Below are 20200 nucleotides of genomic sequence, written 5' to 3'. Positions count from 1 at the left end.
GGGCTTGAGATCACTGCTTTTGGATGCAGACCTTACTACTGTGATCTGTGCTTTCTCACCTCTGCCGTGAAGACTGCAATGCACTTACACCTGAAATCTACCCCAGTGCTCAGCAATATGCATAGGTGGCCTGTTGGTTTCTGGGTGGAGTTTAAAGTGTTGGTTTTGACCTGTAGAGCCTTAAATAGCTTGAGACCTCCCTGCTTGAGACCTATGCAGTACTGGCATGGCTGTGGTCAACAGAGAAACTCAAGCTGGCATCACTTGATTTAAAGGAGAGAGAACTACTAGCATGGTGTTCTGTGTGAGACACCTTTGGGACTTGGGAACTTTCGCTCTTTGGTCCAAAATAGTCCAGATGCGCTGACATTTGTATAATATTGCAGGGCCCATTGATTTACATAGGCTTTCAAGGTGGAGATGTTAAAATACAATTTTCTTTCTGGTTGGTTATTTTTTGGTTTTGAAGTGGGGGGAAGACACTGGGTGTTTTTGTGATTGTACTTTGAATTTATGCCTGAGGGTCCTGGTACCTGGAATATGCAGGATTTTTCATACTTATAAATCAAGAGAAATTTTACAAAATAACTTGCAAATATGTCGAGATTCAAAGAGTAAAACGAAAACTGGGAACTGACTTAATCATCTTCCCTTACTCATGTCAGTAATACCACTGACTGAGAGTACTAACAGCTTTGCTATTATGTAAACTTGAGTCAAAAAAACCCTAAGGATCAAAACTATGTCCTTTTTTGGTCCCTCTGATGTCCTTTAAGGACATCAGGACAGTTTGGTGTACCTAAGGCTGGCAGGATTTGCTGCATTATGTTCTCACACTAAATACAGCAGTGGAAGTGCTGCATGCTACTGACTGCTGTCCGTTTCTGTAACTTGAAAATCTGCTCTTATTATTCGAAATCTTGAGACAAATTGGAACTTCATGCCTTGTAATTTAAAAACATCATCCCTAGTGTGCCTCATTCTCATTTACACTTTACACCACCTCTGACAGAGTGAAGAGGCCTGAAATTACAACGATGTTTTGTTTTATTCCATTTGCACCTACTTTAAGGCCTCGTTACATTGCCCGAGTGCTGTACTGGAACTGTTGTGTAAATGAGATTCAGGCCTTGTGAGTTTAAAAATATCGTAATGTCTATATTTTCCCACATAACATTGTCTATGCAATGGAAATTATCATTTTTTTCCCCCCTAAAAGTGTCTCGAGCAGCGTCCTGGGTAAATATATGTGAATCATGGAAAATTAAGCTGACAGTAGATTCAAGGATTTTAATCTGTTTTGAGAAAAATATGATTTCCCTTTGTCTAGCCATTTGTTTTCAAATATAACCACATTATTCAGAGCAGTGGTCAAGTCAGGCCTTTCCCTTTTTTTTTGTAGGTGAACTGCCATTGTGGCTGATATTACCTCGTTAGGACTTTTAAAAGGTAAACATAAAATGATGTTTCAAGAGCAAACAATAAGTATTGAAACAGGATTGGGCTTCTGTGGGATTTCTCACAATAGTAAAGCAAGTAGATTTGGACCTTTTTTGTAAGTGTAACAATGGGGTTGAGTCCATTTTTTTTTTTTTTCCCCCCCTAGTTCAGAACAGTTCAGTTATTTCAAATGTCCAATGACGACAAGGCTAGATTTCAGCTCTGTTACAACTTCGGTAGCTTTTCATTTTTAACCTTTATTTCATGTAGAAAACATGGGCATGTTTCTTTGTTGTGCAATGTTGTAGCATAATTTGAAACATATGTAGTGTTCTGGAACTTTTGTTTTGAAATGACTAGTATAATTTCTTACTGTCAATCAGAGTGATTTTTAAAGAAGCATTAGTAATGTCTTAGTCTTTGAGCTGTTTTTAAATCCTTGTTAGTCTGCTTCTCAGTCAGGTCAGTTGCTGATAACTGCTTAACCTGAGTCTCTGCATTAATTTCCAATAAAATAACTGAGAATTGATTGGAAGGAGTACCAGGGCCTCTGAATTCCAAAAATTGTAACAGGTGATTTTTCACGTCAGCTGTCTTCCGACAGGGGGATACAGATATTTTTTGAGCCTTACAAAGGGAGAAAAACTCTAATGTGCAGCTCTTTTCAAGTTGATCTGTTTTGGCCCATTGATTCTGAACACTAAGTTCATTCTGCTTCCTCTGAATAGAATATAGTTTCTTAGCCAGCTCAGTCATCAGAGAGCCGAAAGATTGAGTAATGGTAAGGAAGGTCTGATTTGAAACGTATACTTCGCAGTTGCTGTCCCTTTATTCTTATAGGAATTCTGTTGGCTAGCAGGGCACACATTCTGATTTGCAACAAGTTTCCTGTCCTAGGGCCTTATCAAAATTCCTTTGAAGTAATTGGAAAGATTCTGATTGACTTCATTAAGCTTTGAATCTGGCTGCTGATAAATGAGAATTGGCAGGTAGGAGGTGGAGTATTTATGCTTTGAGGGACATAACAGTATCTGGACACCTTTCTGTGCAGTGTATCCACACTTTAAAAAAAAAAAAAAAAAAAAAAAAGTACTTGTATGCACTTTGCAGTGAGCAGCTTTGAATAAAGACTTGTGAAGAAAACACACTATATTTTATATATTGGATATGCAATAGAATAACTAGTGCATTTCCTTCTTTAGAATCAAATGGAAAGGGAAGGTATAACAATTCATAAACAATGTTAATTTTGAGCTGATTTAGGAGCTGGTTTATATTGCTTTAACATACTATTTGAAATCCTGCAGGTTTTGTTATAAGGGTTTGGAATGCTGAGGGTTTATACAGGAGAGGCAGATAAGCACTGTCTTTTTTCAACTGAATGGAAATCAGCCTGTAGTGTGTCTGAAGTCTTACTGTTTAAGAAATCGACTTTTTGGCAAAAATATCATATGAACATTTCAAATGACACCCTGTAGTACATGGTGTTTTGCATGGTGCTCTTCTGTCAAGATCATTAGAAATTGAATATATTAATAGTGGACTGCTTTTGAAACAGAGTTTTACTTCCTGCCTGCCCACCTGTGGGTATAGTGTGGGTTCTGTAACTGTAAAGGGTCTCAGGAGAGTTATAAAAGCAAAGAAAATGGAAAATGTATGAAGAAACAAGAAGGGAAGCCTGCATACACCATGTAGTTACTTTAAGTATAAGTTGGCTGCAGTTGTATATGTACCACTAAATTAACCTCAAAAGCTGGTCATGACAGCAGAATGTCCATAGTAATTGTTTTTGTTGGCGTTTGGCTTCAGAATTAACTCATCGATCTAACATGAACCTCTGTGCTTGGAATACTAGTCTGGTGATGTTATTTTTTTACCTTTTTCATGCAATCATGGAAAAAATATGTTTCTGCTCGAAGCAGTTGTCAAACAAGCTTCTTTCATCGACAATCAGACACAGGGCAGCTGAATAGGGCTGTTTAGTCTAGAGTAAATACTCAAGAGATTACAAGGTCACTGTAGGAAATGTAATTATACCATTTATTCCAGAACAGTCTTTTGTAGTGTGAGCTTGCAGAATACTAAATCATGGTGTTTATTAAATGCGTGTGTATATTTATATATAAATAAAAATTCAGCACCTACCTTTGAGAGCAGAGGAGTGTTGAGTAAACTGCACTAAAGAATGAAAATGGTAAATAGCGATAAATATTAAGCTGGCTTCAAAAAGCCATGATTCATATTTTGGCTTTATTACGGGAATCACTAAGGGGCAAATCCTTCTCTTGTCTTCACAGGTGTCAGTGCTTCCCCTTCAGCAGTGCAGCTGTGTGTGTGGAGCAGGTGGGGATGTCTCTTCAGGGGTTGTGTGCTACCTGTGTGATAGAGAACCTGGCTCTAAGGGGCTCACTCATATTGGCATTAAGATGGTTTAGGGTCCTATGCACCGAGTTCTCCCAGATCTCTCTGTCTCCCTCCAAAACCAAAGTTCTCCCTCCACCCTCCATTTTGAAATACCCGAGGGATCATTACCTGGGGTAGTTCCTGCTCAGTATCAGGACTGGGTGGGGAGCCCGCTCCTTGATTTCCTGGTCAGAAGATCTTGCTTTTGTGGGACCTGTGCATGCAGTTTTAAAGCTTCCATAACTTTCTGCCTTTTCATGGAATTTTGGAGGCTGCCTAGCACCTTTTCAATCTCCCTTTCTCTCCCCCGTGCCTTGCCCTTCTTAATTCTGTCTCTCTCCTGTCTCCCCACAATGCAGCATGCCTCTGCATTGGGAATTGTACAGCTGGTATCAAGATGGTGGCTAGGGCAAATTCCTGATTGTGTTCCATATGGAACGACAGCCGCCCCTGCCCACTTCCCCCCCTTCCCCCAGGAACTGGAGAGTCCAAATGTCTTCAGAAGCTCCTTCTCCAGCTTCCGTTGTTGTTTCTGGCACACAGCCACAAATAATGCTATTCAAGCCCAGTAGTATCAGCATTACAGTGGCATCAGGCCATAAGGAGAGTAAGGAATGGAGTCAGTCTGATAACGGTCCTTCAGAGCATGAGTAGGCACAGGCCAACCAGGCATACCAGGTATCACAGGAGAACTACCTCCTCTTGCTTCTGCTCAGAACTTTGGAGCTCCCCAGCCTCCCCAACAGACCACAAGAGGTACTTAGATGGATGATCACAGAAGTGTGTGGCCCTCCCCACCCGGCCTGTCCAGGCAGTCTGCCCTCTCATTCAGCCTAGACACCACCAGCATTTCCATAGGGGTTTGCTTGGCAATTTCAGCCATATCCAGTGCTAAAGAATTAACTAAAAAGCTGAAGGGAAAGAGCATCCTGTTCTGAATGACCCAGTTCCTCTCTCTCCAGGTCATGCAAGAAATCTAGGAAGTTGCAAAAATACAGTGAAGAGGTCCAAGAAACAGATGAGGTATTCTCAGACTCTGAGACTTCACTCCTGGAAGAAGGGGAAGTATTGAATCCAGATTCAGAAACACTGGAGGTGAACGGATAGGAAAGACTTCCCCACATCCTTTTCACTATGAAACAAAGATCTGGTGACGCTTCTAAACGAGACTCCAGCAGCCCCAACAACAGTATATTTATTGTCTTTGGAGCAGAAACCTAATCTTCGCTTTTATTAATGTAACTGTAGAGAAAGTGATCAAGTCAGGATCGGAGCAGCCAGCGAAATGAAGGTACCTTAACAGAGAAGTAGTGAGTTCTTCAAAATCGCAGAAGCAGTGCAACTCCTTGGCCTGGGTTCCAGAAATAGACGCAATAGTGGCAGAGACCACAGCCTTCCAAATGGGATTTGTTCCCAAAGTATGAAATGGACCAAGAGATTGCAGTGGCTTTGCTGGCCCACTCTCGGGCAGCATGCTTCTTGAAATAGTCTCTTCCTAGAAAGAATGTCACTTGGAGCCTTAATTGAGCTTTACAGGCTACTTATAATTGCTTTGATCGCAGTCAGTCATTTTTCCTAACACCTTTATTGTTGGTAGATAATATTCTTTGCAGCAATCATCTCAGTCAGGAATGTTTCAAAGCTGGGAGCATTGTCTGCAGAATCCAAACGCTGCGTCTTCCAAGCCAAGAAGGTATGGTGCTAAGAAGTAGTGAGTAATTCATATCAAAGAAGAATGCCATTCACCTTCAATCCCAGAACAACTGTAGTCTCATCATTCTGCCCTCACCCAAAGGATGAAAAGAGAAAAATATTGTAGAAATATAGTCTCCTACCCTGCAAATACATATAAGTGTAAGATAGGGTGACCAGACAGCAAGTGTGAAAAATCAGGACAGGGATCGGGGGGGAGGGGTGCGGGATGTAATAGGAGCCTATATAAGAAAAAGACCCAAAAATTGGGACTGTCCCTATAAAATCGGGACATCTGGTCACCCGAGTGTAAGAAGTCCCTTGGCCTCAGGTTGTGTAAAAGTACTCTTGTTGATGCAAGTTTGCAGGTCGAGGCCCTAGATTGCAAGCTAAGCAGGTCATGGACTATGTTGTTCATATGTCAGTAAAGCTCATGTATGGTGCTGTATAAATAATAAATATGATCCTCTTTTTGAAGTCAATGGAGTGATTTTTGAGGATCAGGCTTATAGTACATTCTTATTTAAAAACTAAAATTGGACTGTGGGGGAGGGACTTTGGAAAGGGAGGGTCTGGAAGTGGCCAGGTGAATGTGTTGAGCTGTTTTGGTGACTGAGCATGAATTTGTTTTTGTTTTTTAAAAAGGAGAAAAAATTGAAGACCTTTTAGAAACTTTAATTTGTCCAATGAATGGCAACGTGATTATTAGCGTGAACACACTTGCTTTAAGTTTTGGATTTCCAGATATGTCTAAATGGAAGGAAAACAGACATAAAGGAATGAGGTGTTTTGTTGGCATTATGTATTCTAGATACCGTTATTAATCATAAAAATTTAATTAAAAAAACTGATCCTGAGACATGGAAGTCCACATGTTTAATTTATGAATCTCCTGCATCAGTATTTGCAGAATCAGAGTAAATATTTGTGTAAATTAATGGTATCTCATAAGGATTGGTCTCTAGGGCTTGTCATCCTAAACATATAGGCCACTACGGGAGCTGTTAGGGGCTCATAACTTTGGAAAAACAGGTAGCTTATTTAGGCCCTGATCCTGCAGGGACTTGTGTGTGTTTCACTTTATGCACAGTGACTTTGACTTCAAGTGAAAGTACTCATGTAAAGTGAAGCAGACTCGGAAGTTTTTGCAGGGCTGGGTGCTTAGCTACCTATATATAAATAAGACTATGGGTCATGGGCAATAGACAAAAAATCACAGCGCACGGCCTGTCCAGGACCTTTACTGTAGATACCTCTGACTAAATCTTAGGTGGGGGTCCCGGGGTGCTGATATTCTGGGGGAGGGGGGGTCCCCTGGGGCCAGCCCCACTGGCTGCTGCCTGGGCTGTCTGCGGGGACCACCAGCACCTGCTTGGGCGGTCCCCAGCACCAGCAGCTTGAGGCCGCCGAGTAGGGGCTACTCCAGCCGTCCCCAGGGCTGCTGCTCCGGACGGTCCCTGGAGCCAGCCACACCAACTGCTAAGCAGCGGCTGGCACAGCTGGGCCCCCGGGGCCCCCAAGCAGCGGCTGGTCCCCAGGGCAAGGGCCAGCTGTTTGGGCGGCCCTGGGATCAGCCACACTGGCCACTGCAGAAGTCATGGAGGTCATGGAAAGTCATTTTAGGCTTCTATTTTTAAAACTAAGGCAATAATATTTTTCAAATACTTTACATAAACCCATAGTGAAGATTTGGGCTTGCAAAAAATATTGAGATGTTGGTTTTCCTGGCTTCAGAATCAAAATACTCCAGTCAGGCTGTGTTTCTAATAATGAAATAATGACTTAAACATACTCCGACTTCACGGATTAGCTATTGCTCAGGCTTGAAGGTAATGCTACCATGTTTTTGTTTCTTTACCTAAATGGTTTTAAATGTAAAATCATAAATCCTATGCAGTGGGAGTGGAAAAGGGGGGATGGTTTTCATTTGGCATAATTTCCTGTGAGACAAAGTTCTAAATAAGGCCCATATTTACATAAGACAATACAGTTTTTTACATAGTAGTAGTATATCCAGCACATTTTAAAATTGTTTAGCCATCCCTGGGTATTTAATACCGTCACAATAAATGTGTTTAATAAAGGTGAGTGAAGTTTGAAATAATTTTTGAATAATTTTACAGTAGAAACACCAGTTAAATCAACCCCCTTGCAGTAATAAATGTCAGAAAAACAATTAATTATACTTGCTTGCAACTGCAAAATCAATTGTGTAACTGTTCTTTTAAAACAGACTTTTACATTACTAAAGGCTAAACACTACGCTTCTGTAACTTGTCAGAATCAGGTTTTGGTTAATAGATATTTTCAGTGATGTAATGGGAACTTTTGGCAGTGAGTCAGAATATAATGGACTGTGATTAATGTTTTAATAAGTACTTTTCTTCTACTTATGATGCAGTGGTGAAATGGTTTCCTGCTCAAATTGATAGGAGAACAGCAGGTGTGCATACATATTTTTTCTTTAAGAAAAATAAGTTGTTTATCTTTTAAGCAGATTTTTTTTTTTAATTCAAACGTTGTTAGGTTTGTTTGTCCTCTTTCAGTCTTAGCAATTATTGATGTCTGTAATTTGAAAATGTAAGCTACCTTGGAAACCTTTCCATTACCTAACAAATTGCTTTGCAAAAGAGGAAATTCGTTAGTTTAAAAAAATAATTTTGATTTATTGATATTTTCTTCAGTAGAAGAGATTTATTTAAAAATAGCTTGATAGTAATTCAAATGAGTGTCTGAACGAAGTGTGATCCTGAAAACATTACAGGATTAGATTTCTTATTAGAGTTGATGTAATATATTTTCTACATGCTTGAGTTACTTTCAGTATGAAAGTAGTGTTATTTTTCTACATTTAAAATGTTTCCACAAAAAATCCAAATAATTTATTTTTCAGTAACATTTATTTCCTTACCAGTCGATCTGGAGTTGCCACACGGAAAGCATTTTCTAGAGGACCAGTCAGCTGTAGTCCCAATGAAGATATTTTCCCTAAGCAGCAAAGTTCTCGCTCTGCCCAAGACAGGAGCATAGTCTATGTCTCTAGTATGCTGCTTTAGTGAGCTTATTCGCTAGCTGCCCTTTCGCTAAGTCACTGGAAAACATGGGGGTAATGGGGCTTGGTGGGATTAGTAGCTAACCTTCTCTCTGTTTCCTTCCTCCTCCCCTCCCCCGTCCTCATAGGTGGCTGCAGACATAATGCACATCCACCTGAGGATGATTATTACTTAAGATTTGTATGACAGAGATGCCTAGAGGCCAGCCAGGTTGGGGCCCCTTTGTGCTAGGCACTGTATAAACATTTAGAAAATGACCCTCTCTGCTCTCAGTTGTTTATAGGGTGAATGTGGCTCGGTTGTGCCTGCTCCCACGCCTTGGAAGGCCACCACTGCAGCTCGGGCTAGACGATTGAGGCTGGCTAATGGCACGTTAAGCTTTCTCACTCCAAAATGGTAGGCAAGCCTATCTGGAAAGGCAGAAATGCACGACCAACGGAGCTATGCAGGAAACTACATGTGAAATGGCTGGCCCTGGATGAGAGATTGCTCGGTCCCTGCTCCAAAGCAGGTGATCTCCCCTCCTCTGAAGAGTCTCTTGAACACCTTTTTGTCTGGAGATTTCTCCAGGGGACTTAAGATTTGTCATACCAGACCCTTTCTCTCTTCACTCAGGAACTTCCGTGACTCCTCCGTTCTCAGGTACGTCAGCCTGACCTTAAGAAACTTGAACTGTTTCTTACAGGCATTGTATCAGCACAGTCATACTTTGTAACTTGAGAATTTCACCTAAGAGGCCACTATACCCCAGTTCTGTAGCAGTTCTGTGCCCCTGTGTCACCTGATCTGCGCAGAAAAGGCTGTGTTCATGCATTTCCTCTACTCCCTACCACTTCTTCCATCTATGTCACCTCCAGAGGAGAATTCAGAACATGGACCCTGGCCACTGCCTTTATCTCCTGTGTCTCTCTCTTCCAGAAGGTACAAAAACAGAGGAAAGCATAGGAATAAACCCAGATAAAATCCATCCATCTTCTAAGAGCAGGAAGGGGGAACCTCCTCTTCCTTAAGCTGAGAATGCACAGTCAGGCACTAATGGAATGGGCAAACTATTCAACTCTGATTACCTTGATTCACTTCACTTCACTTTAAATCTCCCTATTGTGTGTGTGTGTATGTGAGGATCTGGATTCCGAGGTGATCTCAAAATGAGGAAGCACATGGGGGATCCTATTCCAGTTTCACTTCAGTGCACAGTTAATTGGAATGGAAGGTCCCACAAATATGGGGTTTGTTCATAGACTTTGCCTTTAAACTATAAATGGTAAAAAGCCCTCTACATTTTTCTTAGGACCTTGTGTAGCTGCCTCCTTTTCTTTTCTCACCAAAAGAAAGAGTCCCAGCAGAGGATAATGGCATCTTGAGATCCAGTGGATAAAATATTGGAGGACATATTTAAGAGACTGTCATGGATTTGCAGTAGTTGGCTCAGTCCTTCTCCAACCCCAAGGAGTCCATTGGACATCTCCTACGCCTTTTGGTTTCTTGGTTGAAAACAGTCCCTTGGTCCTTCATTTATGTGAGACATTTATAAATCTCCCTACTCCTTATCTGGGATTATCAGGGTGGAAACTATGTACCTTGCCTCTATCCTGCCTCCATCACACTCTTAAAACAGGCTGCCTGAAAGATGATGTGCTGTTAGGGAAACCTGTAACTGTTCCAATCCATTATGACAGTTATCACTTGGTAGGGATGAGCACTCAGATGAAGGGAACCTGTTCTGCCAAAGTCGCTGGTCCAAAATGGCAGGTTTCAGAGTAGCAGCTGTGTTAGTATGTATTTGCAAAAAGAATCAGAGAATCATAGAATATCAGGGTTGGAAGAGACCTCAGGAGGTCATCTAGTCCAACCCCCTGCTCAAAGCAGGACAGATCCCCAATTAAATCATCCCAGCCAGGGCTTTGTCAAGCCTGAAATCGGATGCATTCGATGAAGTGAGCTGTAGCTCACGAAAGCTTATGCTCAAATAAATTGGTTAGTCTCTAAGGTGCTACTAGTACTCCTTTTCTTGGTTCAAAATGGGAGCTTGAAAAAGCATCAACTGGATAAAATGTTGAGCAAGGAGTAGCAGGCCCTGGGGACAACAGCTGTGTTAGTGCAATGCAACTACTTCACTCCTCCCCAACTTTCATACGTTCCTTCAGACCACTCTTACAGCCTCCCGTTTAATATATGCCAAGTTCCCTTCCTTTCAGTCTTCATATAGCTCTAGGAATCCCACCTGTTCCATAAAGCGACAAAACACCGTTCCAAACTGTTGGTATTGCACTCACTTGGGCTGTTAGGATGAGATTTTAAAAAACAAACAAACCCTCAGCATTGGCCTAACTCTGATCCCACTGATGTCAATGGGAATTTTAACATAGATTTGATGGGAGCAGAGGTAGGCCAGCACTGAGTGCTTTCAAAAATCCCACCCTCAGATTAAGCTCTGTGAGTCAGAGACTGTTTTTTGTTTGTTTGCAGTTCACACATTGTACAGCATTGCATGTACTTATAGCACTCATAATATGGCATTGATCAGGAGCACCCAACTTGATAGAGACCATTCACATGCTAGGTTGGGAAAAAAGGAATGTGGTTGCTGCAGCTCCTTGTGTCACCGGGAGTCTCAATGAGCGTGTCGACTGGTTGAGTTTGGCTACTGGAATAGTACTTCAGCCATGTTGTTAGAGATCAGGGCTTTCTCAGGTGCTGTTGCCTGCTGGTTGACTTGTCTGTGTTTCACAACACAAACCAGTGTTGCAAAATCTTGAGCTATCTGGTAAGATCAGCTGCCTTTATGTACACATACACAGTAGCTGGTTTTACAGGATCTGTGCTGTGTACTTAAGATCAGAATCTGGCCCTGAAAAGAAAAGAAGAATAGGCTTTTATTCATGGTAGGAGACTTATCTCCTGAGAAAATTACTTTGTGAGCTATGGTAGCAAATTCTTTTAGAGAGAAGTACTAATACATAGGGCCATGTCACAGGATGTACCAACCCCACACCAAGCAAAAAGAGGTAGAGAGCAGCTTTGGGCTCAGGCAGCCTCACCCCACCTTTGCACCTGCAAGGTATGCCAATCTTGGGGGAGAAGCCCAGCCCTGAGAGATGGACAGACCTCTCCCCACTAGCCCTGAGGAAGGAGCGCTGCAGAGGACACAGCTAGCAGAGGCTTCCTGTGAAAGCTGCACTGTAGTCCTGAGGATGCTGAGTCAGGTACTGCTTTCCAGGGATCTCCTGAAAGGAGGGAGGCCAGGGCACATTGGACTATTTTTGTGTTCTGTCTTTCTTTTGTAAATGTTCCTCTGGGAGCTAGGGAAGAAAGTGTAGAGGCAGGCTGCCATAGGAAGAAGCCCAGGGACAGAAAAGGAGGTTGGAACATGTAGACTTTAGCCATGTGCTACGGGGCCCTGGCTGGAGGGAGGGATTGGGTTTCCTATAAGGTCTGGGGAAGGCTCCAGACAAGGGTCATAAGGCCTAGTGGGCCTGGATGTGTTGTTGGAGCTTGAAACAAGGCTGCCAGACTGTTATCAGACTGGACCCTGGCATATGCTGAAAGGGGTGAGACATGACAGTGAGGGCCAAGTCACAAGAGAGAGAGGGCCAACAGCAGACCTGAACAGTGGGTCAGCAAATCGAGGGTGAGGAAAATCCTAATAACGCCACATCCAGCCACAAGGCAGCAAACAGACTGGTGAGTCACTTTGTCATGGGTCAGATTGCGCCGCTCTTGCTCTCATGGAGTACGACCTTACTCCTTAAGTACGTCCATGCATTTCAGTGGGACTGTTTATGGAGTACGGTACTACTCAGTGTCAGTAATGATGGCACGGTCTGGCCCATAAACACTAAAGGAACTCACCGCTGCATTTTACTCCTTTCTCAAGGAGTCCAACAGCCCACGTAAGAAGGATGGCCCAATGGTTAGAGCGGTAGTCTGGGACTCAGGAGGCCCCGGTTCAATTCACTGCTCCATAAGACTTCCTGGGTGACCTGGGGTAAGTCACTTAGGCCATATCTATATTACAGACCTCTGTTGGCATAGTTATGTTGGTTGCGGGCCTGAAGAGGTATGAATCCCTGACCAACAGAGCTGTGCTGGCAAAAAGCCTCCAGTGTAGATGTAGATGGCAAAACTGCACTTTTACCGATATAGCTTGTTTCACTCAGGAGTATATGGAATAAGCTATGCTGGTAGAAGTGCAGCTTTTGTGTTACAAGCTGTGTCCGCAGGAGATGTCCTTTGCTGGTATAGTATACTGGGAAAGCACTCCTAGTGTTAGACATGGCCCTAGCCTCATTTTGCTTCAGTTCCCTGTCTGTTAAATGGGGCTAATAGGACTTTCAGCCCTGTTGTGAGGGTAAATGCACCGAAAAGGAGGTGAGGCGTTCAGATACTATGGTAATGGGATTGTGTAAGTGCCTAAGATGGATGGATGGAAGGAAGTGCTTACTGAATTTGGGGCCTCACTGACGGATGGTGATCAAGTGCAAAGCCCACAATCTTGTTGATTCGTGTTTTTATATTTTGTTTTTATTCAGCATTTTTTGCCCTTTCTCTGGGATCCAGCAGCTGAAACAGCAAAACCTTGCCCCACAGCTGTTACAGCTGAGCCTCGTGTTTAAAATGGCAACACCACTAAATGTTTGCAACCTGGTTTTATAACAGTGTTTCAGCAGCCAGCTGCCTTAGGAAAGCAAAAACAATAGGTAAAGCAAGAAATACAAATAAAGGAGAGGCTGTAAAACACATCAAATAGCCTGGATACCCCACAACCTACTGGGCAAGAAATCCTGTTTAAATTTAGTAACTTTAAAAAAAAAAAATATAGAAACAAAAAAGGACGTCTAAACACACTTGCCCCCCTCACCCACATACATTAATTGCACCTTTTGTTAGTGAGGCGCTTCCATGGATTTTATTTTTACTCTGCTAAATAGGCCAGATATTCCCAGAAAAGTAGTAATGACATGTGGGAAGACTCCCAAAGGCAAATCCTTCTTCACCATCGTGGCAGGTTGTGTGGCAGCTGCAGGTACTGCTGTGTTGCTTTAGGACTTGGGGAAGGGGCGAGGGGGTGTAACAGGTATGCATCTCATGCGTTGCACAGAGCCCTGTTTAGCAGACACACCCTCTGTGGCAAGTCGTATGCTTCGGCATGAATAGCCAATCACAGTGAGGTATGGGGAGAATCATAAGGCAGTCGTATTCCTATCTGTCCCTTGCTGCTCCTTCCCCCCGCCTCCCCCATGCCAAGCCCAGATGCTACAGATATTACAGATATGTCCATTGATATTACAGATATGTCCATTAACTTTCAATGGAACTTAAGTTCCTAAATTACTTAGATGCTTTTGAAAATTTTACCCAGAGTCAATATTGCAAATCTTATTCAATACAAGCTTCTAAGGATCTATAAATTTGAGCATCAAATCCTTCAAGGTTAGTAGATCGACTCTCACTTCTCTAGATTGTCCTTTCCTTTATATTCTCATTGTCCCTCCTCTTTAACACAAAGAATAATCTTATAAAAGTATTGTAGGAAGTCCTATTAATCAACTCCTGTGATTTTCTGTAACTGTTCATTTGCATTAACAAATTTATGCCTGACAGTAGTCAGTGAGTGGAAGCTAGCGGAGATAAAATAATAGATATATGCAAATATAAATATTTTATACAGCCATCAATTTTAAGGCCAGAAGGGATTATTATGAAGACCTAGTGTGACTTCTTGCATAACATAGGCTATAGAACAGGGGTGGGCAAACTACGGCCCGGGGGCCGCATCTGGCCCTTGAGCGCCCGCTGGGGAGCAGGGTCAGGGGCTTGCCCCACTCTACTTGGCTCCCGGAAGCAGCAGCATGTCCCCCCTCCAGCTCCTATGTGTAGGAGCAGCCAGGGGGCTTCACACCCTGCCCCCGTCCCAAGCGCCTGCCGACAGGGCATCATGTAGAGACGCCTGGCTGCGCCTCCACGTAGGAGCTGGAGGGGGGGACATATTGCTGCTTCTGGGAGCTGCTTGAGGTAAGCACTGCGCAGAGTCTGCACCCCTGATCCCCTCCCACACCCCAACCCCTTGCCCCTGCCCTGATCCCGGTCCCAGCCCGGAGCACCCTCCTGCATCCCCAGCCCCTCGTCCTCAGTCACACCCCAGAGCCCACACCCCCAGCTGGAGCCCTCACTTTCCCCCACCCGCCCCCCCCATCCCAATCCCTTTCCCTAGCCTGGAGCTCCCTCCCGCACCCTGAATTCCTCATTTCTGGCCCCAACTCAGAGCCCGCACCCCCAGCCAGAGCCTGCACCCCAACCCCCAATTTTGTGAGCATTCATGGCCCCCCATACAATTTCCATACCCAGATGTGGCCCTCAGGCCAAAAAGTTTGCCCACCCCTGCTATAGAACCTCAGGCCCATAACTTCCATTAACAATTATCTTTGAGAATTCATGGATGACAGAATAGGCCCCAGAGGACTGGAGAAGGCCAAACATTGTTCCCCTTTTTAAAGATAGGTACTAAGAGGACCCTAGGGATTCTAGACCAGTCAGTCTGTCTTCAGTACCTGGAAGAATACTGGAACAAATTATTAAGCAATCAGTTTGTAAGCACCTAGAGGATAATAGGGTTATAAGGAATAGTGAGCATGGATTTCTCAAGAACAAACATACCAAACCAACCTAATTTCCTTCATTCACAGAGTTACTGGCCTAATGAATGGGGCGAAGCAGGAGACATGGCATATCTTGATTTTTTTTTTTTCTTTTTTTTTTTAGTAAACTTTTTGACACAGTCCCATTAGGAATGTAAATATCATGTTAAAAGTTAACCATTTAAACTATTAAAATTATATTGTTTAACCGGTTAATCGAAGTTGCTCTGGTCGGTTGGGGCTGGGGTCAGTGGGCTGACCAGTGCCGGTGGGGGGGGGGGGCTGGGGTTGGTGGGCCGGCATGGGATGGCCAGGGCTGGGGTCCCTCCAGCCAGTGCGGGGTTAACAGTTAAGCCTGGTTAACAGTAAGCCTAATGCTTACTGGTTAACCAGTTAGGGATGTAAAAGGTTAAGTCCCATAAAATATTCTGATAAGCAAACTAGGGAAATGTGGTCTTGATGAAATTATGAGAAAATGGTTGAAAGACCGTACTCAGAGTAGTTATCAATGATTCTGTCAATCTGGGAAGGCATATCTAGCAAGGTCCTGCAGGGTCAGGCCTATGTCTGGTAGTATTCAATGTTTTCATTAATGACTTGGATAATCGAGTGGAAAGTGTACTTATAGAATTTGCAGGTGACATCATACTGGGAGGGTAGCAAGCACTTTGGAGGACAGGATTAGAATTCCAAACAACACTGACAAATTAGATAATTGATCTGAAATCAACAAGATGAAATTCAGTGAAGAGAAGTTCAAAGTACTTCACTTAGGAAGGAAGAACCAAATGCACAACCACTCCGTGGGGAAGAACTGGCTAGGTAATAGTACTGCTGAAAAGGACCTGGGGATTCTAGTGGATCACAGATTGAATGTGTGTCAACAATGTCATGCAGTTGTGAAAAAGGCTAATATTCTGGGACGAATTAATAGAAATGTATGTAAGACATGGGAGGTAATTGTTCTGTTCTGCTCATCACTGGTGAGGCCTCAGCTAGAGTACTGTGCCCAATTCTGGGCGCCATGCTTTAGGAAACATATGGACAAATTGGAGAGAATCCAGAGAACACCAACAAAATTGACAAAAAGTTTTAGAAAACCTGACCTCTGAGGAAAATTTAAAAAAAAACTGGGCATGTTTAATCTTGAGAAAAGAAGACTGAGGTGGCACCTGATAACTCTTCAAATATGTTAAGGGCTCTTATAAAGAGGACTGTGATCAATTGTTCTCCGTGTCTGCTGAAGGAAGGACAAGAAGGGCTTAATCTGCAGCAAGGGAGATTTAGATTAGATTTTTGGAAAAATTTTCTAAATGTAAGTGTAGTTAAACTCTGGAACAGGCTTCCAAGGGATGTTGTGGAATCCCCATCACTGGAAGTTTCTAGAGAACAGGTTTGACCTGTCAGGGATGGCTTCAGTTTACTTGGTCTTGCCTCAGTACAGGGGGCTGGACTTGATGACCTCTCAAGGTCCCTTTCAGCCCTACATTTGTATGAGTCTATTGGAGCTAGAGTATATTATTTAGAAAAATATCTGGTGTTGATTTAAAGCTTTCAGGGGATGGAAAATCCACCACATCCCTAGGCAAGTGGTTCCAATGTGCACTGTTAAAAAGTTGTCCTTTATTTCTAGTCTGAATTTGTCTAGTTTCAGCTTCCAGTCATCTCGTTATTTCTTTTTCTGCTAGATTAAAAAGCCATCTAGTATAAGAAATCTATTTCCCCATGTAGGTATTTATAGCTTGTGATCAAGTCATCTCTTAACCCTCTCTTGGACAAATGAAATGGACTGAACTTCTTAAGTCTGTCACTGTAAGGCAGGTTTTCGAGTAATCAAATCATTTTTGTACTCTATTCTGAACCCTTTCCCATTTTTCAATGTTGTATATAGATGGAATATCCCTTTTCTACTCTTACTTGATAATCCTCTGCTTATGCATCCAAGAATTGTGTTAATCCTTTTAACTACAGCATCCCACTGGATGTTCATGTTCAGTTGGTTATCAGCAATTACTCCTAGGTCCTTTTCACTGTCACTGCATTCCAAGATACAGTTCGTGATCCACATTCTTTGTTCCTAGATGTATGACCTTGCAGTTGGCTGTATTAAAATACATGTTCAAAAAAGCCCACCTTATCAAGTGATCCAGATCTGTCTCTATAACTGACCTGTCCCCATCATTGTTACCACTCCAGTGATTTTTGTGTCATCTGGAAATTTGCACCAGCAATGATTTTCTTTTAGATCATTGAAAAAAGGCTTTGAATAGCACTGGAACAAAAACAAGATGTGACTTGAAACACCCCACTGGATAATGATGCTTGATTTTCCATTTACAGCTACCTTTTGAGAAAAATCAGTTAACCAATTCTTAATCCATTTCGTATGGCCACGTTGATCAATATTTTGAATGTGTTACTTTTAAAAAAGGCATGGCACTTTTTTTTTTTTGTGAATCCCAGTTTGGTTAAAAATATGGAGCCTGATCCAGTTCTCACTGAAGTCACTGAGAGTTTTATCACTGACTTCAGTAGGAGCAAGAATTAGACCAATGTCTCCTTAAAAAAAATAAAAAAATAAAAAAAAAATCTGTGTGGCTGTGTGAAGTATATTTTGCAGTTTCATGTTCTAAAGGACAACTGGTAGGAAAAGAAACTAGAACACATAAATACAGCATTACAGTAATATTAACAGCACAAAGTTGTTTTATGACTCCCTTAAGGCTATTATGGCCAGTTGAAATCAGGAGCAGCTCCACTAAACAGTTCAGATGGATCTACATTATTCAAGGACAAGAGAGACTTCTTTGACAAATGGCTGCAGCACTTTATTGAGCTATTCAACAATCTCTTGCATCTATGGGTTGACACTAGATGGAAAGTAACCCAACAACCCATATATGAAGAAATATACCAGTAATCTACCATTTAAGAAGTGCAAAAAGCTATCAAACAAGTGATGTCAGGTAAATCACCAAGCAAAGACAGCATACAATAAACTTGCAGGACCCAAAATTGTCAACTATGTGTACAAAATTAAGGATATCTGGGAAACTAAGAAAAATCCTCAGGATTTCAAAGGTGAAATTGTAGTTACACTACAAAAATAAAGGTATAAAATCTGACTGTGGCAACTACAGGAGTATCTCCTTGCTATCTGCAGGTGATAAAATCCTTGCTTGTATTTTACTTTGCTTGTAGAAACAGTAGCAGAGAAACATCTACATGATACCCAATGTGGATTTAAATTAGGTCAGAGATTTTCACTGAGAGAAAGATTCAGGAAAAATGCATTGAACAAAACCTGGAACTGTGTGTTGAATCCTTGATCTAAAAAATAGTATTGACACTGAGCAGAAATGGCCTCTGGAAAACTTTAGGACAGTTTGGCTGCCCCACCAGATTCGTTAACAACACACATTACTCTATGACGACCTGACTGGTCAAGTGCTCTCAGATGGTGACTGCTCTCTAAACCATTTCCCATATATAATGGGGTGAAACAAGACTGTGTGCTGTCACTGATCCTCATTGGTCTTTTCTTTACAGCTATTCTTAAGTGCGCAACCGATAATATTCAGGAGATCATCTAAATAAAGTTAAAACAGTTTAGACTCACCATCAGCCTGGAAAAAGTCCTCTTTCAACTAGCCCTGTCAACCACTACCACCGCCCAAACATCACTATCTATGGTACAAAATTAACAATGTGAATCACTTTACGTTCCTTGGCAGTACCATCTCCAGGGGCAGTTTCCTGCATCAAAATTATCAAACAGAATCTGAAAGGCAAGCCAGGTTTTTTGGAAGACTTCACCATAGGATACTCAACTGGCACACCATCAAACTGTCAACAAAACTGATTATATAAGTTCAGCAATTGTAGCCTTCCCTTTATACAGGTGTAAAACATAGACAATTTACTGCAAACACATGAAGCAACTTGAAAAATGTCCCGTGTTGCTGTTACCACTGGGAAGACAAAATGATAAATATTTACACATTTGAAAGAAACAGAAACAATCAGTATTGAGGCAGTGATTATCAAATCTCAGCATAGATGGACAGGTCATTTTATCAGAATGGGTGGTGATAGACTCCCCAAAAAAATCCTCTATGGTGAGCTGAAACTCAGAAAGTACAGGAAGGGCAATCAACATAAACACTTTATAAGACACCCTTAAGCAGAGTCTCCACTCAAGTGACCTAAATATTGACAACTTCAAAGACACAGCCAAGGACAGACATGAATGGAGAGCAACTATCAATAAACATTGCAGACACTTTGAGACAGACCTGACATACTGATTTGAAAAAAAACAAGGGCCAACAGTCAAGCCAAGTCTTCAGTGGGAGCCTACAAATTCCTATGTCATATCTGTTTGCGAACTTGCTCCTCACAGATCAGACTATATAGCCACAAGAGAACACATGAGATGCTGTGATGTCATTACTGGGTACAACAGACAGCCATACTATTCTGCAGCAATGCTTTTAGTGAACAGAGCGCTTAGTGGAATCTTTTATATATAGTATGTTTAAAAAAAAATGGAGTCAAATGTTCATCAAAACTGCTGAGCCAGTTTAAAGAAAAAAACACAAGACCATTAGTTCCTGTTTTAAGAAGAAAGTAAGGATTTGGTAACTGGAACACAGTTCTTTCTGTAAAGATGAGGAATTCGATACAGATCTTCTCAGCTTTTGATATCTATGATGAACACTGTGGAAATTGTCCAAAACAGTACTCACTAGAAACATCAGAGGACTAGTTTCAGGGACTGAGTTTGTGTGTCAGCTCAGAATCACTTAAATATGGTCAAATGTGTGTTTCTGGATACTACAAAGGTGAGCCGAGATGGCAATCAGTTTTCGGTATTTATTCTTTTATAAGACAATATCTCTGGTTATTTGGGTGTATTTAGGAGGATATTTTTTCAGAGGCCCAAAGTGGGGTCAGGTTTCTAGCTCCCAGTAG

The 20200-nt window shown here is 42.1% G+C and overlaps 1 protein-coding gene across 2 annotated transcripts in view; it reads left to right on the top strand.

Moving 5' to 3' along the window:
• MNAT1 (MNAT1 component of CDK activating kinase) overlaps window positions 1-20200 on the top strand; it is a 183301-nt gene that overhangs the window by 131147 nt on the left and 31954 nt on the right. Inside the window, exons 8-9 of one of the 2 annotated variants that reach the window (XM_077819528.1) lie at window positions 3738-3783; window positions 4806-5753. The exons of the other annotated variant lie outside the window; for it this stretch is intronic. Coding sequence (XP_077675654.1) covers window positions 3738-3783; window positions 4806-4823 — 64 coding nt within the window. The 3' untranslated portion in view covers window positions 4824-5753. Of the gene's footprint in view, window positions 1-3737; window positions 3784-4805; window positions 5754-20200 lie in introns of those variants that run through there. 2 annotated transcript variants of the gene reach the window in all.

This window comes from Eretmochelys imbricata, chromosome 6 (genome assembly GCF_965152235.1).
Source record: "Eretmochelys imbricata isolate rEreImb1 chromosome 6, rEreImb1.hap1, whole genome shotgun sequence".
In the NCBI taxonomy this organism is placed as follows: domain Eukaryota; kingdom Metazoa; phylum Chordata; order Testudines; family Cheloniidae; genus Eretmochelys; species Eretmochelys imbricata.
The sequence above is the reverse complement of the archived record's forward strand: the minus strand, read 5'-3'. Positions and strand labels throughout refer to the sequence as shown.